Consider the following 27,291-nt stretch of genomic DNA (forward strand, 5'->3'; position numbering starts at 1 on the left):
ACTCAGCTTATATAATTTAATAATTTTCTCTATGAAACACTTTTTAGGCATTTCTTTGTCTTTTGTGGCATTTCTCTAGTACAACAGAGCATTAGGGGCAGGCTGAGTACTATTAATTATGAGGAAAAAAATCATAATAGTAGAATGAAAATGCAGTATGACCAAAAAATTTAGTAAAATTATGAGAGAAAAAGCTTCTGTAGTTAAATGGTTTATTTGAGAGAGATTCAGTCGTTTCAAAGTTCTGCTACTGATAATCAGATGCTAATATGTTAAAGGATTAATTATTTCCTTATTTGTGAGTTCTTATAAATTTACTAATTTGTTCTAATATTACGACTTTATTCTGGTAATATCAAGACCTTTTTAATGCTTTTGCAACTATTTTTCTATTAGTACAACTTTTGTTTTGTATTATTTCAAAATTATTACTAAATTCTGGTATTATTAAAAAAAAATTTCTCATATTACGACTTTATTTTGGTGATCTGATTTTATACATTATTTACATCTTTAATCTATTATTGACAGGTTTGCCTTGTATCATTTATAGTTTATTATTGTTATTAGTCTGTCCCTAATTCTCCGTAGTATCATATTTAGCAGACTTGCCACAGATAACTAGCTAAATGTATGTCTGGACTTTGACTGGGCCATTCTAACACATGAATATTCTTTAATCTAAACCAGTAATAGAAATTTAACATAAGCTACACATTAAACAATCATTCCCTGATGTGTGTTTAGCTGTGTGCAGGCTTCCCTGTGTGTGTGTATCTGCACGCTTATTGAATTATGCAGAAATACTGTCATTGAGGGTACAAGGGCATCGCTAAAAGCCCTCTTCATGCAAATGGAGGTGTGTGTGTGTGTGTGTGTCACAGGCTGCATCTCATAATGATAACTTATCGCAGCCTGCAGATACGGTTGATATGGAATATGACACACACACACACACACACACACACCCCTACACACACACATACGGAGACGCATGATTTTCCTTTCCTTCTCCCTCTTATTGTCTTACTTGGAGAGCTCATTAACAAATTTATTAATGACCTCTTAATAAGCCTGCTTATCTTTTCCTCACTAGGCTCTAATCTCTTGGCGATACACGCGCACACATAGAGAATCAAACACATTTTTAAAACTTTTATGCAAAACCACATCAGAGGATTACAAAGTGTTTTCATTCAAGCGATAACCTGAATGTTTGTGATCATTTCTGCTCCTTTTTCTTCAAAATTTGATCTCTAAGAAGGAATATTAAGTTCAGACTAAGAAAAAATTAAATACATTTGAGAATAAAGTCATAATATTGCGAGAGAAAGGACAATTGTGAGAATAAAGTGGTAATAATAAAGAAGGTAACATGTGGTTTGGAGTTATTTTTCCTTTGGTCACATTTCTGTAACAAAACAGGATTAAATGTAAAAATGTACATATTTATATTAAATATTTATTTATTTATTTTTTACAGAAAATAGTGTGAAACATTGCCTTTTTCACACCAGGCGCTGCATCAGATTCATCCAGCAGCTCTTTGATCTGATCATTAATCCTCAGAAATAACCTGAAAACTTGGTCAGATCTCTTTATCTGCAGCTGCAGGAGATCATATCCTGATTATGTCTCACTTAAACCTTCATATGAGGCTTAATGACTCTCCTTATTGTAGATTAGTTTAAATGAGGTAAAAATCTTCCGTAATAATCTGTCGTTATTAGGTCTGAATTCTTCTAAGTGAGCGTTAAAATGGATCACATGAAGTACAGGAGAACAGGAATCAGATCAGAGAGCCATAATCTCAGTGAGTCATCCTCATCTACAGCTTCATCACTTTAAATCTGACTAATGACCTTTGAATGTCAGCGCGTCTCTCAAGCCTTAAACTGCTAAACGAAGACGGAAGCCTAAGAAAATAAAGGTTTTTACACGTTTTCTGTCAAATATCGCCCACAAGTCTCTGTATTTTCTTATTTATTCTCATGATTCCTCTTAAATTGTGACTTCAGCTGCACAAAATCCATATTTTTTATTAATCTGAGCCTTTATACGGTCATTAACGTCTCCTTTTTCTCAAGCACCAACGAGTTTCTCTGTCCTTTTTAGGTGAAACTGTTTGGAAATGTAAACCATTCTGTGATAGAAACATTGAATTTCTGCTTACATTGCATCTGTTTGTTGATAAGTTGAACCAATTTTTATTCTCTGTGGGTATTTTAGTGGCGTTTGCTGATAATTGGAGCAACATCGTGTTAGGTGATACGATGTTTAGACGTCTTCGGGGTTTAAAACATAAAAATGGAAATTTACCAATGAAGAGAGATCATTACATACAGATTTAATCAAAATTATGGGAGAACGATAACTATCGCCCTGATAATTATCGTCCTGATAATTATCGTCCTGATACGAAATTATTTGTCCGACATCATAGTGAATAGCACCAATAACACGTTTAGTGGTCTGACCATTTTACATTTTAAACTCGTGTATTTTGCATTTATTTTAATCCCAGATCAATTCCACAGACCTTGTTTGTTTTCTGTTTTTCTTCAAATCAGTGAGTAGAGAACCTTATTTAAATAGACATCCACCTTAAATCTATGTTCTGTTGATATATTTTTGGCAAATGTTGGCTTAGTATTAGTTTTTATTTTAAAGATTCAAAAGTTTTTGGTCTTGATCAGAGTATTGATTATGTCAATTATTTTCAGGTATATTTTCAGTTATTGTCACTTATCTTTGCTTACTACCAGTTAATATTGCTTACCGGCCTTGGAATGAGAAAACTGTCGGTTAACTGTGTCTGTTTTTGAAAGAGAGTTACCTTTCATCCCCAATCAACGTGTAATCCTCCTTAAAATGAAACCTGCTTTTATAGCAGACTACTTTAAACAGAATTACAAGTGTTTCTGTGCAGGTGTGCGGTTATCTAATGGGATTGGAGCGGCTTAATCTGTAGCGACGACATGCATGGCGCCGGTAAGAAAGCAGCAAGTCAGACAAGATGACCTGCTGACACGAGGAAGGAGATGTGGGCTTTAAAGGGGAACCCGTCTCCGTCCAGTTCAGGGAAGCAGCTTGCATAACGACGGTGTGGTTTACCAACCGGAGCGGGGATTTAATCCCGTTAAAACCGGAGTGGGAATGACGAGAACGGAGGGGAAGGTAGATAAGCGGGTGAGGACAGAGGGGGGATTCAAAAGAAGAGCGCAGCGTTCTGTAGTTTCACATTTTCCATTATCTTTGTTCTGCAAATTAAACTGCGAGGCTCGGGAGCTAGCTGCGGGAGGACTTGGAGTGTTGCTCCTTGTTTGCAAAGATAAGCTGCAGCGGGATTTAAAATAAAATAAAATGAAACCAAATGAAACCCCCACTCTGGGCTTCCCCATTATAAACAGAACCAGCGTTCTGATCGGAGCGGCAAACTTTTATTTTTCTCCGTTCAATCTGGTGTTTGAATGTTTCCTTAAAGTTTGAGGTCTTTCCCCAAACTGACTTAGATTAAATATGTTGCATAACGTTTAACTGTTAAATGACTATTGGTCAGTTTTCTGCTGTTTTCAGTGGGAAAGTGGGAGGAAATGTCCAACTGTTTCTCAAAAGGTTCATCATAAGCTGCAGACTTAAATAAAGTCCAGAAACAAAACCTAAGAAAATACGCCACAAAATTCAATATTCACAGTCTGTTTTTAACATTAAAATACTGCTAATACAGCGATTCACATGGATATTTATGCGGTTTTCCTATTTTATTTTAAGCATGATCTGATGAGATCATTTTGATTTACAATAATTTTTCTGTTATTTATTATCAACACAGTCAGTGTGACCCTTATTTTTAGTCCAGTACCATACCGATTTATAAACTGATTATATGAAAACTAGAAAATTCCTGAAGAAATTTAAATAGGGCCTGCTGAAGTGAGCCATTGCATTGTTACTACAGCTCACATTACAAAACTTGCTTTTGATAAGTATCAGGTACAGTATCCATATAATACTAACATACTGGACATGGAAATAAAGAGACCCCTTATTGGATGTAGAACAGTAGGTTCCTGCCATGCATTGCATAGCAGGCCCTAAAAATGTATAAAAATAGCATAAATTGTATGTGTAAAAAATGTGTAGAAACAGCATAAACTGCATATTATATGAATCAAAAACCCATCAAAACAACGTACCACTTTATAAACTGTGTTCTGTATTGAACGGGCACCTATCAAAACACCATGCTGCATCGTAAACATTGGTATAACGTTTGGATAAAGAAGGTTAAATTGACAGCTTTGAAAGCAAGCATTCGGTTTGCTACACCAACAGAACAGCGGTTGAGTTTCTGTTCAGACATTAACTCGACCAGCAGCTGTTCTACGGTTTCTCTCCCTTGAAGTTCTCCTTGGTGGTTGTTCGTCGTGCGTCCCGCTGTTTGTTGTCACCCATCAAAGAGCAATTTCAGTGCTGAAATCAGGAAATAATTAGGAGGAACTTTTTGTGACATATCGCCAACCCGGGAGGAGAGAGGAGACGCCGCGCCGCCTTCGTTTTGGTACCGAGGGGCCGCCATTGAATTGAGGACAGTCTCTCTGAATCAGTTTAATTAAAGAGTATCGATGCATGAGATTAGATGGGAAGCCGATGGTGTAAAGGATATGATTACACAGGACGAGGAGACAAACGGAGAGCGCAGCACATAGAGAGCGATCTGGGAGAAACCGCGCGGTTGTAGCCGCCGGTGGGCGAAGCGCGGCGGTCCCAATGCGGCTCCTCAGACTGCAGATGCACCCTGGGTGTTTCCTGTCTCGATGTTTCCTCCTGAGTCAGGCGCTTTGTGTACGTGTGAGGAAAACCTCTCTGTCTGCTGCTGAGAGGATAATTAGGACGGTCTCAAAGACGCTGCTGCACAACTGCTGGAGGATATGTGTTCATATTTGCGGTTTTGCTGAGTGCTTTTGTTCGGCGGGAACGCTGAGGAGAAGTTTTTACACCACAGGCAGCGACTCATATTAATGTCAGGGAATGACTGTGAATTTACATTAGAGTCAACTAATGGTGTTTCAAGATTTAAAACTGGATTTTACAGCCACTAACATCTGGGTCAGGTTCATCCACTGCAGATGCATTTCATAAATTTGTTTGCGGGACCACAGCTGCTTGTGAATCTCTTAAATCCATGACCACTTCTAAAAACTCTTTCAACTTTTTCAGTAGTTCAATCTACTGAATGGTGCTCCTGGATTGGCTGGGTTGCATACAGCAGGCATATCAGGTAGCATTGCTAGGTATTTCAGTTTTCTGAGCTGTATTTTATATAGAAAATTATAGATTTGAAAGATTGTTCGACATTTGAAACCTAGAGGTGTTTTTCTAGAAGATTTTTGAACTTTTGAACATTTTTTCCAGAGTTTTTAAGCATAAGTGCACTCCTTTTTAAAATTACTTTTCTATCTACAATGGCGTTAATGAGCCATTAAAATGAGGCCTGGTGGAATCGAACAAAGACGCATAAAATCCCAATTTAAAAACTGAAATCCGAAACATTTCAGTGCAGCGAAAAGTGAAAACTGGAGAACTGTTAATGGGGAAAATTATCTGCCTTTAAAAGTAGTTCTTATTTCCTTAAGCTTCTTCTAGCCCATGACACACTTACAGTGTTTCCCCCAGTGTATTATAAGCCTGGCGGGCCACCAGGCTGAGTATTGCTTATTTATTTAAGTCTTTATAAAGTGTTTGCATTTTTTAAGACATTATTGTTGGTGTTCAGGTATTAATCTTCCAATCTTTTAATAACACATAATTATCAAGTGATATTTTTAAATTTCTTGTCAACTTTAAACATTTTTTGACTCAAAAAGACGATGAGCCACTGGATGAATGACTGCCCTAGCGCCCAAACATCAGGAACAGCAAGTTTTCTGGGGGAAACCTTGACTTATATAAATAATTCAAACTTTACCTTGCATTTAAAACATTTAAAATGCTTATTAAGTGTCCACAGCTGTGTCTCCATGTGCACGGAACATTATTTCCTCATTTTAGCCTGTTTTTAGCTCCATATTGTTGTTCAGCTTTCAAACAGAGATAAACAGAGTCTACATGACAGATGGATGTGGAATATTAGTATTATAACCTAAGGGACAACACAGAATTATGACAACACGGCTTTTGATTGCCTCTTTTGGGATATAATGCTAACATAAAAGGAATAAACAGAAATGGAGGAGAATTAAAGCATGAGGCAAATGATTCCAGTGCGTTGTTAGACGAGGTTTTCCCCTTCTTCGCTCTGACGGAGGCGCAGCAGGAGCATGAGGGGCTGATCTGTGTTGTGCCTGGGGTTTCGCTGCCGAAGCTTCAGGAAAGAGGAAGATAAGAACGGAGGGAGAGACGGAGGCAGAGAAGTGCTGACTCAGCAGGAGGAAGAGGAGAGCTGGGAAAGAAGACGAATGAGAACTTTAAAAATTGGAAACGACTAATTTGGTAGAAGGAAAACATTTTCTGAGCTGCTCACATTTGAGCTGTGAGGCAATAATGTTTGGCATTAATTGTCAAATAAAATGTCCCTGTGCCGTCATGAAGGGTCTATAAAAGTGTGGAAAAGAGATAACTGAATGTTAAATAGTTGTTTAAATTAGCAGACTTTAGTTGTATTTCCATTTTCAAAAAGATTTCTATAATAAAATGGCTTCTTCAGTAGTAAAGATAAAATGGAGCCACTTAATGGGTTCATTCACACCAGCCATATTTAGACCGTTTTAACTGAACTCTGGTTCGTTTGTGTAGAAAGTTTGGTTTGTTAGTGGAAGTGTGAACGCATAATGAAACTCTGATGTGGACAAAAAAATCGAACTTGGTCCGTATGCAGATCTAGGTCTCAGTTTGATTTAAGTGAACTCTGGTGCAGTTCAAATCCATATGTGAATACCAAGTGGACCAGAGACCACTTCAAAAGCAGAAGGTGGATTACAGCGCACGGTATTTTGGGTAAACAGACTCAAAACAAATGTGCTAGTCAATGCTAGTGGGAGAAGTGATGAATGACCTTCTAACAAAGACAAATGAGAAATCCTACATCACTCCATTTTGTTTACATTTTGTGAAGGAGGAAGTTGCACTCAGTGTTGTCTTCTGAGGTTTTTGTGCTGTTTCCTGCAGTGATTCTTGTTGCGGCGCCCCCACAGGCGAGGAGGAAAACAGGTTTTTCAATTAGTTTGGATCGCTTGACACAGTGAAGTGTGAAAGAGAACCACACCACCTGGAAATGTAACAAATGTTGCAATTTTTATCCCCAGTCGAGCCGAGTCTATCTGGTGTGAAAACACAACTCTGGGTCGATGTAAATTAGCATTTTAACTTGCAGATTTTAAACACAGCATAGTTTTTGTCAAAAGTGCCAAACACCACAAACTGTGCTGTAAATTTATATTTTAGTCACTTTTCAGATTTAGTTTCCTCCCTTTTACTTTGGTTTGACACAGCCACTGCCAAGTTATTGACTTTCTGCTGCATGACTGAAAGAGAAACAGGCGTCTTTTACCACTGGTTTCACTTTGAATCAGACTGTATTCTTTGTACATTTCGATTGGTTTCAGTACTTTGTCCCACAAATTCAAGTTACATACGGCAAACAAATCCAAACTAGCATTTTCTCAGAGAGAATAGTTCAGTGCTTATGCTTTGATATCTGAAATAGCCAGATTAACCTTAACGTCAAGGTTTCACAGTGTGTCTGACAATTATCCAGAGGACAGTAAAACCATTGTGATAACAATCTTAAAGCAAATCTGCCTGCTCTTTATTTCCACTTCATTTGGATAAGGTCCAGCTGAAGAACTTCTGGTTTGTTGAAATTCACCCTTCCCCGCCGCCCATTACCCATCTGCTCTGACACACTTCCACCGTCTCCACTTGAGAGTGAATAGCCCACCTGTGACTGTGTGCATTTGTTGGAGGATAGCAATTGGCCATTAACTAACTCACAGAGGGAGGGTGTGTCTAATGCCGCTGGCCCAGGGCAGAGGATGTGAACAGTCAATGTGTGACCAGCCAACAGCAGCAGAAAGGCTGACCTCAGTTTGGAGAATCAGACAAACTCTCATACGGAGGCTTACAGTTTGAATCCATATGTAAATGGATACTCTAGCTGTTAGCTGGACCCTGACCAGCTGTTTGCTGACCTGTGACTTGGGTTTAGCTGGACTTTAACCGGCTGTTAGCTTGGCTTTGATCAGCAGTTTGCTGCACTCTCTCGATTACATTGTTATATGGACTCTGATTCGCTGTTGACTGGACTTTGACTGTCTATTGATTGGATACTAACTGATCTTGCTTGCTAACTGTTAGCTAGACCCTCTGACTACTAGCTGTTAGCAGGACACGGACTCTGTGAATGCCTGTTAGATGTTCTGACTGATTAGCTGTAACTTGGATTCTGACTGTTTACTGGACCATCATTATTTATAGCCGTTAGCTTCACTTTCTGTCTAGCATGACACCAACTACCTTTAGCTGGACACCGACTAGCTAATACCTACACTCTCTAACCTGCTGTTTGTTACTGTCACTAAATATTAGTTTCCTTCCTCAGAGAAAACACCAAATCACTATTTGTACACATTTCTTTTAACTTTATTTTGCATTCTTATGGAAAGAAATGAAAACAAAGGGCCAGTTTTTAACTTTTGCTAATATTTTTTCTCTATTATTGTCACTTCATGTGAGGAGAAAATCAATTCTCGTTGTCATTTAGTGACATTAAGTAGAACTGCAACAAATGGCACTAACTCTGCAAATGTATATACGTTCGTTTGCAGTATATAACACCAGTCTATGATCATTGTGTCAATAATAAAAAACTCACTGTTACTATGGTAAGAACTTCCCCTTGGGAAATATATATCAGCTTTTTCAGACGTTTATCATCAAGAAGCTGTACATTTTGTGAATTTTGACCACTTTGCGACTTTCTTTCAAGTTTTTATGTTGAATATTTTCCTCCTCCAGTTGTGTGTGGCTGTGAATTACAGCATCATATGCTTGAAGTGTCATCCAGAGACCCTCTATAGACTGGAAACCGGCTTGTTTCTGGCTCTAATGGCTCTTAAGGGAATGTTTCTGTTTATCTCCGTATGGGTCAGCACTTACCAGGAGGGGCAGAATTATGGCATGATGCTAAAAAGCTGCAGGATGTAAGGTGTTGTTTTGAGAGAGGGGAGGAAGGGGGCGATAAACTCTGAAGCTGGGGCTTTTGAGGGTATGAACGAGCGAGGCGATGGTGATGAAGAGAGAAAAAGTGCGTGGGTGGAAAGTTTGGTTCTTGGCCATTGACTCTTTTTCAGCGTTGCAACACCAGGGCGGCTGGTGATTGATTTCTCCATTCTTCTCCCAGCCTTTTCTTTCCCGTCGTGCTCACCCTCTGCTCCTTTGTCTCTTGTTAATTCACTGGCTCGATTTTCTTTCCTCCCTCTACAATATTTTTCGGGTAGTTCATCTCTATCTCCCTCCTCCTCCACCATTGACGGGGTTTTTCCATCTACGTCCCCCGCTCCCTTTCCTCCGTTGTTATTCTCTCCATCTCCTCTCACTTTAATTCTTCAACACTTGCTCCTAACTTACCTGGTACCTACAAGTTTCAGTAAACAGAACATTTTATTTACAAGTTTTTACATTTTTTGGGTGAGATTTTCATTGACAAGTCAAAATTTTTATGTCTTTTATTGACCACATTTTTTAATGTTTTACATGAATAATCGTTCAAAGATCCATTTTCCGCAAAAGTCTGGCTTTGTTTTGTTAAAAATATTCCAAATTTAGTCTTTGTTTTTGCATTTCTTCACATAATCATTGTGCAAAAGAGCAGAATAATTGTGATAAATAATTCTAACACAGCAGTTGTGTTGAATTATTAGCACAGTTAATGTTTGATTATATAATGTTAGGTGCATAGTGAAAAAAGGAGCAAAAGTGAAAAATAATGTAGTAGATGAATAGTTACCATGCTATTGCCGTTTTACTAGTAGCTAAACATGCTAATGCTAACATGTTTAAGCTAATAGCAAAAAACCCCAGCAAGGTTGTTTTGTTTTTAAAACAAGACAATAATCATGTGATACAAATATAAAACACAACATGTTAACGATGCATGTAATAAAAAGAAATATCCTCAAATGTTTGCATAAGTCAGCTAAACAGTAAAAATAAGATGCTTCCTGTTTCCCTCCCTTTATATCGCCACCTCATGGTAGAACACAGAACTGCAACAAATGAATTTATATTAAAATAGAGGATACTCTGAACTGAAGGTCAGCGGTCTGGTTTAGGCAGTTAAAAACTTGCCAAAACGCCTGATGTTAGTGTCTTCGTCCTTCTTCGCCGTTCTGTCTCAGGTGATATTGGTTCCTGGCGGTGAGCCGCGCACGGCGGGCTGGGTCCGGCTCTCGATCGTTACTGTAATTAACTTCAGTGAAAAGGGTCCTGGGATGCGGAAAACCTCCTCACAGTGTGGGCTCACGCAGCGCGCCGCCTCCTTCCTCTGCAGCAGCAGCACGACTTTAAAATAAATACGGCATCTCTATTCATAAAAGAGAAATAAGTCAGGAAGTTAAAGCATCAGCTCTGATTGGTGCCTCAGGCGTTTTAATCCTCTGATTAACTCCTGTTGAAGAATTAGTACAAATCAAAAATACTTTATTCATCCCAGAGGGAGATTAGGTTTTGTTGTAGCTCATATTACACAGTTTTCTTCAAACATGGTTACCAGTTTGTTTGTAAATGTTAGAATATTTTCTCCTTGGTTACTAATGATTACACACGTTCTCCAATATTTGATTGCGTCTTACTAACTTTATTTACTTGTGAAGTGTTTTAACATTAATCTTCTTTCCTTGAAGTATTTATGATTGGCGGCTGCTTTCTTCACCAAAAGTTTTACAATAAAATGACCTTGTCTGTCAGCTGAGCATTTTTACAGTGAAACCAACTAAATAAAAATGACTTTAGGTGTCCAACTTTATGTTTTTGTTAGCAAGCTGTGCCAGTGCAACAGTTTTTAACCTATATATGCTGCTTAACTTGCATGATTTGGAGTCTTTATTCTGTCATTTCTGTCTCCATTTCAACCCCAAGTTGCTGCCTGTACTGTTTTCTGATTAATGCCTCACATCTTTGTCCCAGTCTTTCACCCTTTCTGTCCATTTTTCAGTCACGTCCTTTATCCTCTGTCCTTATCTTGCTCTCCACATTCTCTCACTCACTAATTTTGGGAGACAGCTGCTATTGTTTCCTTCCCTTTGTTTCTGACTCCATCAGTGGGTCATTTATCAATGTTTTAAATCATTAAGCTTCAGGAAAACACCAGAATAAAGTTCCTTTCTAATCAATCCACAACATCTCAAACTGCATGCCGGTGATTTATGACGAGGCTGTGGATTCAACTTTCCTGCTGTTTTTGTTTTCTCCGTTGTGCTGCTGGCATGTTTGAAGGTGAAAAGTATTTAAATTTTGTTTGGTTACCTTTAAGCATGTGAAGTCATTCTTTCCAGTGTAATTTTATGCCATTCTTAGCATAAGATGATTGCTTAAAAATGTGTCCATCCCATGTGTCTTCAGACACTTTGTGAAAAAGGTGCTTTACACTTTTTCCTCACTGTTCGCTGTTAGCTTTTGAGTAGCTGTTAGCTTTTGAGTAGCTGTTAGCTTTTGAGTAGCTATTAGCTTGAATTTTGGTTACTGTTAGCATGCCTCTTAGAAGCTATGAACCAATCAATGTGTCGCTTGATTTTGAGCCTTTATTTGCTTGATAATATCTATTACCACAGATATTCCTTCCCCATGGAACCATAGAACTTCCCCTGAAACCATTAGCTTGACTTTATCTAGCAAATTAGCGTAGCTTCGTTTTTAGCAAATTGACCTCTCCCTTTTAACCAAAGTACAGAGGTTTTCACTTCTGCCAAACATGTATAATAACTGATTAATGTACTGCTATTTATCAGTATTGATTTTGCTGAAAGCTGATGGTTGACTGTAGTCAGAAAAAGAAAAAGATCGGATAAAAACCAGGGAGAGACGGTTTGTTTTGGGGGCGTCCCGCCTCTTTCTGCCTCTGCATCCTATGAGGGATGAGGCGGATGGTGATTTTTATGTGATTGATGGTCCTTGTAAATATGGTCATTACCATATAGGCTCAACCTGCCTTCATTGCCATTATTCACTGTCAGCCGGGGATACTGAGAGCCCACGGCTTTATGCAATTTACTACTCCACTTAATGTGAAAAGTGAAATATGACATATTTTATGCAATTTTTGCCTTACATTAGATGTTTTTTTTTGTTTGTTTTGTTTTGTTTGGTTAATTGTTTTGGTTAATAAATCCCCTACTTGAACTCATTTCCAGTTCTGGAGATGATAAATCTCGTGTTTTCTTCTGAGCCAGAAGAATCCTGGCCAGAATAAATGAAAGATGAAAAACTAGTTGTAAAATCCATATGTCCATGGATTAATGGCTTCAGGCTCTTAGGCAAGTGGTGAGAAAGACAATATTACAGTCAGTGGAGAGTAACAAGCTTATTAACTGTAGAGAGAGAAAATTTTCTCAGACTGGTGTGCAGAGGCATTGCATGTTAAGTAGCGGAAACCAAGCAGGAACTTCCCCACAAAGCTGCGTTTAAAAATAAAAAATCCTCTCTCAGCCGACATTTTTTCACCTTTTGTGATGACAGTCTGACTTAGACGGTGATTTTTATGAACAATATAAACAGAAAGTTGCAATAGGAAGGTAAATATAGAGTGTTTCTGTTTGTGTGCTGCAGCAGCACAGGCAGAGCAGAAATATTACTCCCTTACTGCATGAGCAGCGTGCAGCTGTAAATTAGTGCTGCTCAGCCTGGAGGAGTAATTACTTGAAGAAGTCAACTATGCTTTGTTTCCCTCTGTCGCAGCGCACAAAGAACAATCTGTCAGCGCGCAGACTTGACTTACAGTGGTTGTCTCAGGTGCAGTGTTAACTATTCAATTCAGCTTGGCAGCTTAGAGATTGGATAGAAAAACCTCGGCGGTGGTGTTGGCGCCTCATGTTGATCTTGTTCGGGTTGTTGACAGAGTTTGTTTTGGTCAAACTTTAAACATTGTTCACGCCGCTGTGAGCGGAGTTATGCTTTATAACGGCCTAAATGAACCCAATACATCCAATAACTGTTGTTTATCCAGCCGTCAGCTGTTTGAAAAGCTCAGTTATTTGTGTGTTTTGGGAAAAGCGAACAATACAGAGAGCTAGCTACAGAGTGAACAAGGTGTTTTTCTTCCACTCTGGGGTTGATGCTCCCATTTCACATCAAAACATGTTCATCTCTGGGATTATTTTTTCATAGTGAAGTCAGGTTCATTTGTGTATCACACGATAAGGCTTAAATTATGGGTTTACCGCAAACTTTCCACCAAAATGGTTAAAAAAAACAACATTGTGTTTATGTGATGCTAACCGCCACCTGCAGGTGGCAGTATTTCTTATTTCTGCTACATTGCTTCCTCAGCTTTACAAGATGTCAAGTAATAATCAGAAGTCACATATACCATCAAGCATATCCGCAAATATTACAAAATATTGTGCAGATATTTCTAAATTATCTCACAAATCAGTGATTTTCATTGCAAGAAAAAAACAACAGCAAAAGATTCGCTAACTCCTGGAGGGACTGATCAGGTTCAAAACACGTCCAATATTATTTCATTTTAAGACACAGGTGCAGACACAGCTATTTATTAATATTTTAATCTCAACCAGCAAATTAAATTACTTCGCCAGGTGGCAGACATTAATGAAAATGGTCGGATTTAGGATAAGATAATACAATAAGTGCTTTAATTTTGTAGCCTGTAATATTTAGTTAATATGCTAACTAATTGTCCTTTATGGGTGATATTTCTTTGAAGTTATTTTACGTTTAAATGTGACCATAATTACAAACTAAATATAACCCTGACTTATTGAGGGCCCCAACTCTATTATTCTGTCTTATGTTCGTCCAATATGTGCAATTTTATGTTTGATGGAATCACAGCCGGTGAGGAAAAATGATGTTTTCACCCGAGTGTAACTGTGAATGTTGGGAAGAGCTTCTGTAAGAATCTCCACCCAACCCTAATGAACTACTGTGACCATAATTCATCAGTGCTGATGCACATCTGGGCTCCCCGGGGGACGCCAACGCCGACAGAACGGGAAGCGCTTCAGAAAACGACCCGATAAACAGATGGACGAATAACAATCCGTCGGCTTCAAGCGGTCCGACCGGGGCGGAAAGAGAAGAATTAGCACACCTGCTGAGGTGAACCAAAAACCTGTTTAAAAGACTTTTTAAATGCTCAGCTTTCAGCTTCATCTGCGGCTCGGTCTGCCCCGTCCTCCTCCCTCTGAGTGACAGTCTGTCATTCAGCTGCTAAGTGCTGCCGCTTCAGAAACAGCAGCAGTAAGGGGTTTCCCTGCAGATTAGCTCTGCAGTTTTAGGGATGAGGTGGGTGAAAATTACAGAAGAGGAAGAGGCCGAGAGGAGGTTGATAAAAGTTACATTATGCAGAAACTGGGGTTTAATTCAAGGAGGGATTGATAAATGCCAATTCTATTAAAATGTATGTAAAATGCAAAACCTGACAATGTGTTATCGCTAAATAACAGCCTGAAGATTAGAAAATAATTCAAATGTGTATACCAGCCTGAATGTATTCTCACCGTTTGCTCTCATGCAAAAGTTTCTGCATTAATATTTCACTCAAGCTTGGTAATAAAATGTCTCGATTTTTTATTTTAAATACTTTTTTTTCCTGCTTTTTTGGTTTAAATACAAGTATTATTTACTTATTTAAGATCTATAAAAACATGAAAGAAATATTGATCAAGACTTTTAAACCAGCCTACAAATCAAAGACAAAATAGATATTTTGAAAATTGTTTATTTCATGTTCATAAAAATATATGGAGCTAAATTGGAGCCATAAAGTTTGTTAAAAAGGAAAAACATGAAACTTAAAATAAAATTTAATTAAAAAAAAAGTGAAATGTGAAAAAGAAATTAAAAACAATTTTCAAATTCAGAGATTTTTTTCAGTTTCAAATAATTTTTTCAGTTTCAAATAATTATTTTCAGTTTTGTCATAAAATGTTTTTCAGTTTTAAAATTCTTTAGTTTCAAATCTTTAATTTCAGTTTCAAATATTTATTTTCAATTTAAATTATTTTTTTTCAGTTTCAAACTTTCTTTCGGCTTCATAACATTTTGTCAGTTTCAGATCTATTTTTTTCGGTATAATGTTTTTTTCTTTGAACAAACTTTACGATTTATAATAAATGTTGCTGCGGCTCTTAGCCTGCTGTGTTCAGCGCAGGTCTGATCATGTTTGCGCTCGTCTCTGTTGCCCACGCTGGTAATAAACAGTGAGGTAAAAATAAGGCGATCTGCAGCCCAGTTGTCATTTGACATTATGAGGCTTCAGGGTTCAGAGAGACTTTAATGGTTGAGATTCTTAATGTGGGAAATTAATCCCCGTTTCTTTATTAAGCTCTCAGCTGAACTGCCGTTCAAATAGAGGACACGCCGCTCTCTAACACGTCTCCATCACGTGTTCATTCAGTTCCTGCACCTTTTACTTCTACTTGAGTAACTTTACTATGAAGTATTTCTACTCTGACTTGACCAAAATGCCAAGCCAGTGACTAAAACACTGGGTTGAAGTTACTCAACCCAGTGTGAGTAACTTCACTGAATGAGAACTTCACCAGACGCAAACCTGGAGATGTTTTTAAAGTTTCATCAATTTCATATTGAAACTGATTTGGAAAAATGTTTGTTTTGTCTTATTTTGTTATTTTATGACAATGTTATATTTTAATAACTTTCATTTAATCCTTAAAATACCGAAATTTCCAATTAACTTTGTATGTTGATCCGTCTGATTATGTGATTTTTAAATATGAAATGATTGATAATTTGATCGGTTATTCAGTTCTTGAGCCGGCCGTTTACCAAATATTCTTTTAATTTCCTGGATGGCTACTTTTTACTTTTACTAGAATAATTTCATTATGAAGTGTATCTTCTCTTACTGGAGAAGATATTCACCAGGAAAATTCACCAGACACAGAGGCTCACCTGCAGGTTTTGTTAAGTTTTATAATGACAGAAACTGATTTGGGAAAATTAAATTTTTACTGATTTTGTTATTTTTTGTTACTTACATGAATTTTTGTCATTTTGATCCTTAAAATACAAAATTTCCACTTAACTTTATATTGTGGTCCACCTGATTACGTAATATTTTAAATATTAAACACTGATATTTAATATTTAGTATCAAAATATGAAATATTAATATTAGTACTCAGTACCTGAGTAGATTTTTTACCAAATACTTTTTGCTCTTATTTGAGTAAAACAATGTTGGAAGTCGTGCTGCTCTTACTTGAGTATAATTTTTGGATAATCTATCTTGTTCATACGTCTTAGGAGGTGTGAATAGTTTTGCCAGTAAAATGCGTCTCACACGTTGGATCTGCAGGCTGCTTGTGTTGCTGCTGATGCCGCGCTCGCTGTGTGCAGGAAGTATTTCCTCTGTTTGAACTGCAGCTGCAGAGACTCGCTAAAGGTCAGCGCTGCGTGTTTGCTGCTCAGATCCTCCGTGGCCAGCAGATGCACATGGCTCGCTGTGTGGCACGCAGCTTAATTTGAGATTAATACGTAACAGATTACCACACTGACCTTCTGTGTCTAGTCAGCCGGCGATGGATGGATGATGGATGGATGGATGATGGCTCTCATCTTGGATAAGGATTGATGCAGCCAGGTTTAGTATGAAGTGGGGATTAAAAAGAGGAAATCTTCAGTAAGTCCATAACATGATGGTTATGAATGTAAAATAAAGTCAACCTGAATTTCACCAGTTCTCTGTGATTTTAGCCATCTTCAAGATGTTTTTGGCCAATCTGATTGTTTCAAGTGTATTTTATAAACACACAACATTACCTATTAACAAACATTTACATGCAAACACATCAGATTTTAGCCAAATGGCTAATCTCCATCTTTGATCCCATTTGCATATGATTAAGAGTAACAAAAAAAGAAGTGAAATTGCAATTTTAGTGTGGAGACACAGAAGACATTTGACCAAACCACAGAGACTTTGTTTGCTTGTACGACTTGAAAAGTTTAAATGAGCAGATTTATCTTTCTTTAGTCTTCATGCACTAAAATATGCTTCCTGTCAACTGAGGGCAAACTGTCAGCTGCCCCACACTCCTCCATCCTCCTTCATATTTGATGAGATTCATTAAATGTTGATTGTGGACACTCTTCACCACCCTGACGTTTCGTCTGATCCTCCATCTGCTCTCCTCAGCACTTCTGAGCCTGAAGAAAAACTCATGCTAGCTCAAACAAGCCAGGTGCTAACTGCTAGCATTTCAGTTAGCAAGTAATAAACAAACTATAAATTGGATATTAACCTTTTACTGCAACCTTTTAATACAACATTTATCAAGTGAAAAGCGCTTTTTGGGTAAAATAGTCAACTTTCAAAACATGTTTGGCTAGAATAATTTATCTGCTATTTTAAGCTAGGTTGACGAAAACTATTTGCTACACCTCATGCAGGCCAAAGCTAGTTTTAGTTTTAATTATGATGAATGAAAGTCTTGCTAAAAGTATGTCTCTTCCTTTAGTTTTCCATCTGGCAACACATTTACTTTGTGCTTTCTCGTCCCAAATGTGTGGCTTGAAATAAACAAGCTAAGCTAAAGAAGAAAGCTTAACACACATAGATCCCTTTCCGTCTAAACGTTTAACCGGGTAAATTGTAAGAATTGCTTCTTGTTTAGTCAGTGTCTAGGCTCTGAGGTGGCCATTTGCTCTGATAAATGCCACCTGACAAGTGTGTGTGAATGTGTGTTCCTGGAGGCTAGCATGTGCTGTTAACACTGTGTTTGCTCTGCAGAGCCCCAGCTGAAGGGCATCGTCACACGGCTCTACTGCAGACACGGATTCTACCTCCAGATGCTGCCGGATGGCACCATGGAAGGCACAAAGGACGAAAGCAGCTCCTTTTGTGAGTCACAGAACGTTTTATTTTATTTTGTGGTGATAGATTTCACATTTTACACTGCCTCAAAAGATATTAAACTTGATAACTTTTACTGTCAATTCAGTGTTTGTCTGCAAAATGCAAATTAATTAGAGCATCTTTGCTTGGTTGCTGCTCTTATAAGGTTAAAATCAGTAGTTGTAATAACACTGATATGATGTGTTACTGAACCAAAAATGAGTTCAAACACCGCAAAACACAAAATCTTACCAAGTGTTTTGGTCTTTCTAAAGCAAATATCTCAGTACACTTGAAATAAAACAAAACTAACTTACAAGTAACTTTCAGCAAGATATGGAGGTTTGTTTTAAGACAATAATTCCTTAAAATTGATTTAAAAGTTCTTCATTTAAGTAAAAATTGAACTACCATGTAAGTTTTTATTATATACTTATAATTGTAAATGTTAAACAGCTAAAGCTGAGCTAAAAGATAAAGACAACTACTTTTTTGTATGTATATTTAAGAATTATTTACTACAAATAAGAATATATAATGCTGTAAAGTTGTTTTTAATTTGGTCTTGCCTAATTTCAAGTATACTAAGATAGAAGTTAGACAAATTTAATTGGTAATATTTTGTGTTTTTGTAGTGCGTCATTAATCTGGTGTGAAAATTAACCTAGAAGTAAAAATAAAAAAAACTTTAAGACAGGACTAGGCCAGATTTGTTTGCTTCAAGAGAGAAGATTGTTATCAGAGGTTTGTTGTTAAGTGTAATTCATAAGATTTATTCTTTTTTTCAGCTCGATGTTGAAAGACATATAGCTTTAAATGTAGTTTAATTTGTGTGTGGTTTTTTTTGTAGTGTAACTAACTTCTCTCAAAGATCAGAACTTCACCCACTATGCTAAATAATTACCAGCATTTAAAAAATATCCAACAGTGATACTAACTGGGATAAAATCTCAAAGTTTTTCCTGTTATTTTCAATTTCAGTTTCCATAGAAACATGTCACCGGCCCACTGTGGGTCGCCTTCTCTGTGATTACTGACTAAATCCACCGGATCCCAGACCACAGGAATCCCTTCAGCGCTCCCTCACAGATCAATAATATATTATACAATTTCCCTGGTGTGGCAACACAGCAGGTTTTTTCTGTCAAAACAACAGTTTAGGTGGAAAACATCTAGTCGGCACAATTTCACATTTACAACCTAGAGCGAGAGGTGGGCGGGGGAAAAAGAGAAATCACAGTTTGAAGCTCGTACATTTCATATTGAAATGTCAGAATGTGGCAGCAGCTGAAGTGTTTCCAAACTCAGAACCCAAGCATTTGTCCTGAAGCTGGGCCGGGCTCCTGCAGCGTCTTCGTTTGGGTTTTGACGAGTAGAACAAGCACAGCAGTCAGCTGTCAAGCTGGTGAGAGGAGAAAACGTCTCACCAGGTTTAGAGGAAGAGCAGCAGAGATGAGGATGTGATCAGCAGGGCCGGCTCGAGCCTTTTTGGGGCCCTAAGCAGATCTTCATTTGGGCCCCCCCATTATCAACATGTCAGATGCTTCATCATTCTTAAACTACTCTAACAAAACTACTGTCATTAGCATCATTTGTAATTAGCTTATATCATACTGATGCTAGTATAGCTGTTGATTTTAACCTGAGAGGAGCAGCAAACCAAACAAAATATTTTAATTTTAAGTGTGCTTCATTATTTTAACTATGTGAAAGTAACATCAGCTGATAAACACTAAATTTACAGTAAACAAATTAACAAGTTTAACGTCTTATATTTCCCCAACAGCAGGAAGAGATCAATCTATTAAATATGTACCAACTATGAAAATAATATTAAAATAGTTTTTCTATGTATAGTAGCATTTGGTTTGTTTTATTCAATCTTTTTCAAATTTTATGCATTTTTATACCACACTAGCTCTTTGCTGTTGGGGCCCCCTGGTGGTGAGGGGGGCCCTAAGCAGCCCCTTAACTGTCATATGCCTTGGGCCGGCCCTGGTGATCCAGGGTTGCCAGATTTGACTGACAGTTTCCAGCTCAAAACAAAATAAAAACCCAAAAACTAAAAAAACAAACTAACCCAAAACTCAACCTCTAATGAAATGTATGACATGTAAATATGTATATATGATATTGTGTCCCATATGTCATCGACTGCACTCAGATTTGTGAAAATTAAAAACATTTTTGGTCGTTTTTTATTATAAACCCATTGGAACCAAATCCCATTGAGACTGTTACGATCTTGACTCTTTAAACACAATGAAAGTTGAGTTTGCAGTAATATCATGTTTATTAGATATTTTGAATATCTAAAACAGAAACAGGAGGCATGTAGAGAACATGAAAATAGTAACCCATGTATATATAAACTTAAAGCTCTACATCATTCTGTTTCACATTACTGACCTTTTAATTCTGAGAAAATCAAGAATACCCCCCCATCTTTTTTTAAAAGCATAAAATTTCACATTGAGACAATTTCTCAGGTCTTTCTACAACAATAATTTCAGAAATTAAGTTTTACCACAGCAACCAACATCAATGGTATAACAGGATTTTATTAAAAGTTTTGTTGTGTTTTCTGCCACACAATCACAACTATTTCTAAAGAATTTTGTTCTTCTAAAAACCTGCCAAATGTTGTGAAAAGCAGCCCAAATTTTAACAACTTGTTGTTTTTCTTCATCCAGCCAAACATTTTCAAAATCAGCCCATTTGGGCAGAAACCTGCCCAACCTGGCAACGCCGACCGCGTCCAGAAAGCTCCGATTATTCCCGCTCTTATGTAACCGCACACCTACGCTCAGCGGCTGAACTTTAAACAGTCTCATGTCCAATCTGAAATATTCATCACGTAATACCGCAGGGCACATCCGAAGGCGAGCGGGGCTCATTTCCCAGACAGGTGTAAAGATTGTTGTTGTGTAACGCCGCTTTGCTGCTCATGTGGCGGCGCGTCGAACATCAGTCAGCGGAGGTCACCCCCGCATTCGCCGGCTCGTTTTATAACGGCTGTAATTCCATCACACTCCGTTTCTTTTTTTTACATTCTCAAGTCACAGCTCGGAAATTGTTCCCTTCCTGCCAGAGTTGGATTATTTAGTCGCTCACATCATTGGAAACCGGTATCAATCAGCAGCACAATCATCTACCTGACTGCACAGAGCATTAAAGGAGGAGGGGGAAATTGCTGTGTGAGCATGTTCTGCAGCGCTGAGTGGGACATGCATGAAAGAGACGGTGGAGACCTTCACTGTGAAACGTTAGTTCAGAGCCGACAGCCTCCTGTTACAGCTGCAGCTCCTCCTCACTGTCACGTCTAAGATGTGGGGAGATTCCTGACAATCAGCTGCTGCTAGATGCTTTGGTTTCCAGCAGCTCGTTTTACGGTTTTGATTTTATAAATGCGCTAACATGGAGCCATCTTTACCTTTCTAATTGTTGAATCAGGAATCCTTTAAGATTTTTATTCCAATTTTTTACCCTATTTTCCCCTTCTGACCATCTTAATGATGCCCCGATTATCATGACGGCTCTTAAGATAATTTTAGGAGATATTCCTGCTGGGTGTGGTGTGTTAAAGGGGGCCTATTAAGCAAAATTCAAATTTTTCATGTTTTTGTGCTTCCTTTGTGTCTCTACTGCTTCTAAAAACAGCCCTAAACAAACATTCAGTAGGTTTAATGTTTTTTTTGGTGTCTGGAAAATGAGCCATTTCAAAAACCTTTGGGATGTAATCTACCAGCTTTAAAGGAGTGGTGTTATGTAAAATGGGCTTTTTTAAGCTTTTAAATTCAAAAATACTTTATTGATCCCAGATGGAAATGAAATGTTGTTTTAATACATATTAAATAACTCTTTAAAGATTTGAATTAATATGAGCTACGTCATGTCATAATGTTATTCTCTCATCATACCTGTACTGTAGCTTTCATTCTTTCATGCATGTTTGAGAAATCTTTTAATCTCCATGGCAACCATTCAGCTGTCCAAAACGCCTGGGTGGACCTAGCCCCGCCTTCAAGGCACAGCTCTTCCTCAAAGCTTCAGCCTCACAGAGCAGCTGCTACTCACCCACTCAGCTCCTTCAGACTAGCCACCAGCAACTAGCAACTCCTGGCGGCACCTAGTTCATTATATTAACTATTTCTCAGTGAAACGCTGGTAAAAATGTTGCTAAAGGCTTAATACAAAAGATTATTGTGATGACGTGCTGAAACCAGAGTGACGGCAGGAGCTTCTTAAAGAGACAGAAGCCCAATTTCAAGGCGTTAAATTGGGTCAAATTTCGTTAAAGTCAAATTTATTTTCAGCAATGTTTGATATACAGCATTTTTTTATAACAGCTGACTTCTACTGCATTGTATCTTCAGATTATGTGGTGAAAATGTGAGTTACGCGGTAAAAGACTGCCAGCTCATTGGTCAGCATTTGGTTGCCATGGAGACGAAACCTGGGCTGGAGAAGAGTCATTGTTAGCCAAGAAGCATCTCTGAAACACGGCTTTATCAGTAACATGCGACTTTGCTGATATTCTACTGATATGTCTGTTACAATAACATCGTCCCAGAAATTATCGCAATAAATGATAATAATTGTTTTGATACCACTTTCAATGATCGTGGTATAATAATGCAAGTTTGACCCCTCAGAGACTAATAAACTTTCATTTTGCCCTGAAGAAATTTTAAAATATCCTGAAACGGTAAACACAATTATTGAAAAGAAAATTATTGAGCTAATTTTAATTTATCAAGCGATTCATTGCTTATTGCGTCAGACCTGTGAAACACAGTCCTCTGCGTTTTTGATTCATCTGAAATGATAACAACCTATTACTTCTGGTTGGGGACTTGGTGTCCTGAGAGAGTGACCCACTTCAGCCAGAATTAAGGGTAAGGTAATTAAAGTAAAAAAAAAAAATCTGTCAACTGCTTTCTAAGTAAAAGGAAGAACTGTCCTCTCTTCTCCTCGCCTCATTTTTCTTTTCTCTCTGTTACATAACAGCCTAAAGGAGCCAGGAGAGGAGGAGGAGGGTGGCAGCTCCTCTGACCTCCCTACAGAGGGGGAGACACAGTGATTGAGGAGCCATCAGCTCCATGCCAGCTGCTGCATCTCCTCCTTCTTTTCCTCTCTGTCACCCTCACATTTTTTATTTTATTTTTTTTTATATTTCTCCTTCTCTTCCCCTGCCAGCTCATCTTGTCTCGCTGACTCGTTTTTCTACAGCAGGTCGCCTTCCTTTCTTTCTCTCTCTCTCTTCCCTCCTGTTTGATCCTCTTGTTCTTTTGTTTCTGTCCCCCGTCTCACTTTGTGCTTTAACACGGAGCCACTTTCAGCTTTGTGACAACTATCACCTAGTTAGGGAAGCCCTAGGGGAACTTCCATAAAAAAAGAAGAAGTGATAAAACTAAAGCAGCTCCCGTCTCTCTCTTTTTTGTTTCATTAGATCCCCTCAGGGCTTTGGCTGTTTCCTTTTTCCCGCCTCGCCTCCTGGTTCTCTTTGGTCCAGATAACGGAGAGGTTGGATCTGGACAAGAAGAGAATGAGACAGTCCCCTTTGTGGACTAACTTTTCTTTCTACGTCCAACTTTAATGAGGGGTTTTCAAGTGCAGTTTTCTACCTTTTTTTAAATCACATGCCGATTTATTACTGGATTAGCTGAAGGAATAAACAAAAACAAACAACTGACTTTATAAAATTGTATTTGTCAATATCAGTATTGATAGTGGTTGGCTATCACAGCCACCCATGAAATCCATCAAAACTTGACATTAGGGCTGGACGATATGTCTGACAAACGTATCACGATACAAGCATTTCGTATCAGTCGATATCGATAATTATCGATTCGTTTTTTGTTTTGATTATCTGAAATGCTGCCAACCTGCTGGAGTGATTGTTCCCGTTTTATCCAAAGTTTTCACTTCACACCGTTGTGTTTTGCTTTTAAGCAGTTATGAGGCGAAACCTTAAACTGCTGCTGCGCCAGTTACTCAACAGGTTGTTGCTAGGTAACCAAAGAATGAGTGGGTTGCTAGGTAACCAAAGAGCGAGTGAGTCAGTTGATTCCACCAACATTTCTTGGCTAACTGTGAGAGCTTGAGCGGCTAAAGTCTTTCCTCTAAGTTCAGTGAAATTATTTTAACGGATTTTGATCATACATCTGTCGCAATACATTTTAACTTATTTTCAAGCCCTGATGTAAAATCAGAGTTCATGTGTGGCCTAAACACAAAAAAATGTCTATTAATTTTTTCCTGATTTCTGGCTGGGTGTGGAAGAAAAGCCAAGAATTGTGGGATATGAAGCAGAAAAAGAAAGAGAACAATCACAACATGGGGCGAGGATAGCAGTCAAATACGAGGGAGTAATAAAGAGACGGGCAGGAGAGGCTGCAGGGCAAAAGTGGGACAAAGATGAATGCATGGGAATAAAAAGGACTGGTTTCACATGACAGGGAACGGCAAGGGACAGAAAAGATGGAACAGCATACATAAAATAATACAACATGGCGAGTTAGGAAGTAGGTTGCTAATTCATGGCGGGAAGGATGGACAGAGCGCCATGGAAACCAGACGTGACCTTTAAACTCTGGTGTTTTAGACAGAAATGAGCAAACAGAGCAGTTTCCAGTCCAGACGCCTCTTTATTTCTCCTTCCTTATTAGTTCAGGCGTCATTTTAATAATCCCAACGCTCAGGGCTCTCCGCCAAACACTCAACTTCATTTTCTCACGGCCTTACAGGAATCAGGATGCTAATTAAATATCATAAATATTAATTAATGCTATAAAAATAATAGACATACTGGTGGAATAGCGTCCTCTGGTTAGGCAGTTAGTTTTATTTGTTGGTTTCATGCCTGCATGGGGGCTTCCTGTCTGATCCACCAATAATAGTAATAAAAGATGGAGAATCTGGTGATCAAGGCACAGAGATGCTTCGATCCTGACCCGGCTGGACTTCTGGATCAGTTTTTAGGGTCTACTTCAAGCAAGGTTTGGGTTCTGTCCCAGTTTATAAACAATCTGGAAAAGTCTGGAATTTGATATGAGTGTTTTCAAGGTCCGGTCATCATGAAAAATAAGCTATCAAAGAATCATGCAGAGCTGGAGCTCGATTATCTGTCTGCTGCTTTACACCAGAATAGAATCTATCCATCCATCCATCCATCCATCCATCCATCCATCCATCCATCCATCCATCCATCCATCCTAAAATGAAAGTTGTATAAATCATGTAAGATACTGACTGCTCAGATAAACTCCACAGTTGCTGCTACTATAGAGGAAATTTAAGCCATCTCTTAATGATGGCGAGTTAAAGGTCATTTTTCTGATGTGCTGACTCACCAGCCGCCTGGCCACTTCTAAAATCAACCATGCATCTCAATGAGCCCAGTCAATGTGTTTTCAGCTCATTCCCACAGCCTGAAAAATTGTGTCCAGACAAACATTGAATGAGAGTGTTTTGATAGCTGTGCTGCTTTTTAGTCACAATGCTTTCAATCTGAACAGCTTCACACAAGAGGAAACGTCATAAAGCTCAGCGGGTTAAATCTGCAGCTCAGCCTTCAGACGTCCTGTCTGTCCTGCTGTGCTCAACCTTCTCTCGTCCAATTTCTCCTTGTTTATTCATTATACAGTTGATCTCAGGATTCAAATTGACTTGTGGGATTGATTTGGCAACACCTTCCCTTTCATTTCCATGCCCTGCTCCTCCATTTTCCCTCCCTCCAAAGACTTTTGATTAAACTAGAAGTCTGCTTTGAGCTATCAAGGAAAGCAGGTAATTCAAATGTAAGGACAGATAAAGAGAGGAGAAGAAAAGGCTTAAAAAGAGACACAGTTATGAGAACCATGTGATAAGCACTTTTCTTTTTATTGGGGTAAGAAAGTATCTCTTATAAAATGTAATGAAAATGGAGTTATGATGGTCGTTTATTATATGGATGATAACATTTTAATGAATCGTGACGTAGGCAGGGGTTTTCTTGCAAATTGGTGTAATTTAAATACAGTCTGTCATACTGAACTCATGGCATTTATGTCTTATAAATACACTAATCTTTTGTGTTAAAATCCAACAAATTGTAAGTTTGACTTGACAACAAAATCCCATTTATGTAAGGAGTTTCATTAAGGAGCTGTAGTTAGCCACAGATGCTAAAGTTTGATAATAATAAATCTGAAATAATCTTTTCTTTACCAGTCTGAAAACATATTTCTTTGGTTTGGAAAAATTACCGTCTAATCTGCTTGAATCAGGAAAATGGTTGTCAATTACTACTGGTTTGTAATCTCACCGTTTTCATTTTATTAAACGACTCAAGGTATCTGCAGATGGCAACAATAAGTCTTACAAAATTAGACTTTGTCTCTTTACAATTTGATTATAAAGTTTATTTTTGAAAGAGTTGCACAATCCAAGTGTCAATTAGCTGAGGAAGAGTAACTGTTTAATTTTTGTTTACAAAACTGAGCTAGTTAGCTTCGGATGCTAACAGTAAAGCATGATATAAACAATTAACTGTTTTCTTTGCAAGTTTAGACCATAACTCTAGTTTTGAAAGAGTTACAAAACACAGCCACCTAATCTATTGATTTCTTTGGTGTTCATTTCATAAACACCAAAGATATGAAGCTAGGTAGCTTCATATCTTTGACTCTTGATAAGTAATGATTTTTAAAATTTTACTTAAAATAGTAAAACTCCAGATGCTAGCAGTAAGCCTGTTTTAGAGACAAATTTTTTCTTTCTTTAAATATTTTATTATGTAGCTCTTTAGTTTGTAAAAGGTTTCTTCATAAATTGGTAAAAATCATCTTAAGTAATGCTGTAATTTACATTTTACAGCTGTAAGCTTGTTAGCTCTAGATGCTAATTAGTAGCCTGTTGTAGACATGATCTTTTTTCCTCTTCCTTTGTATTTGTTCTGATGCATTTCTTTAGTTGGAAACATGTTGAACCCAATATGGATCCACGCTGAGTGATTGTTCCTTTATTTTTATTTCATAAAAGAGGACGGCATCTTGTTACATGGGGATTTTTATGTGTTTGTGCACTTTGTGAGGCCACCAAGTAGGAAGAGTAAGAGTGGGAGAGCACTGGAACAAAGTAAAAGGCATTGTGCGTGCGTGCGTGCGTGCGTGCGTGCGTGTGTGTGTGTGTGTGTGTGTGTGTGT

General features: G+C 38.0%; 1 protein-coding gene across 1 annotated transcript in view; it reads left to right on the forward strand.

Annotated features, from left to right (window-relative positions):
- LOC106936055 (fibroblast growth factor 11-like) overlaps positions 1-27,291 on the forward strand; it is a 73,106-nt gene that overhangs the window by 14,900 nt on the left and 30,915 nt on the right. Inside the window, exon 3 of the mRNA XM_015016835.1 lies at positions 17,996-18,106. Within this exon, the coding sequence (XP_014872321.1) occupies positions 17,996-18,106 (111 nt within the window). The remainder of the gene's footprint in view (positions 1-17,995; positions 18,107-27,291) is intronic.

Source organism: Poecilia latipinna, unplaced genomic scaffold (genome assembly GCF_001443285.1).
Source record: "Poecilia latipinna isolate Pla-1442-1.1 unplaced genomic scaffold, P_latipinna-1.0 Scaffold2069, whole genome shotgun sequence".
Lineage (NCBI taxonomy): Eukaryota > Metazoa > Chordata > Actinopteri > Cyprinodontiformes > Poeciliidae > Poecilia > Poecilia latipinna.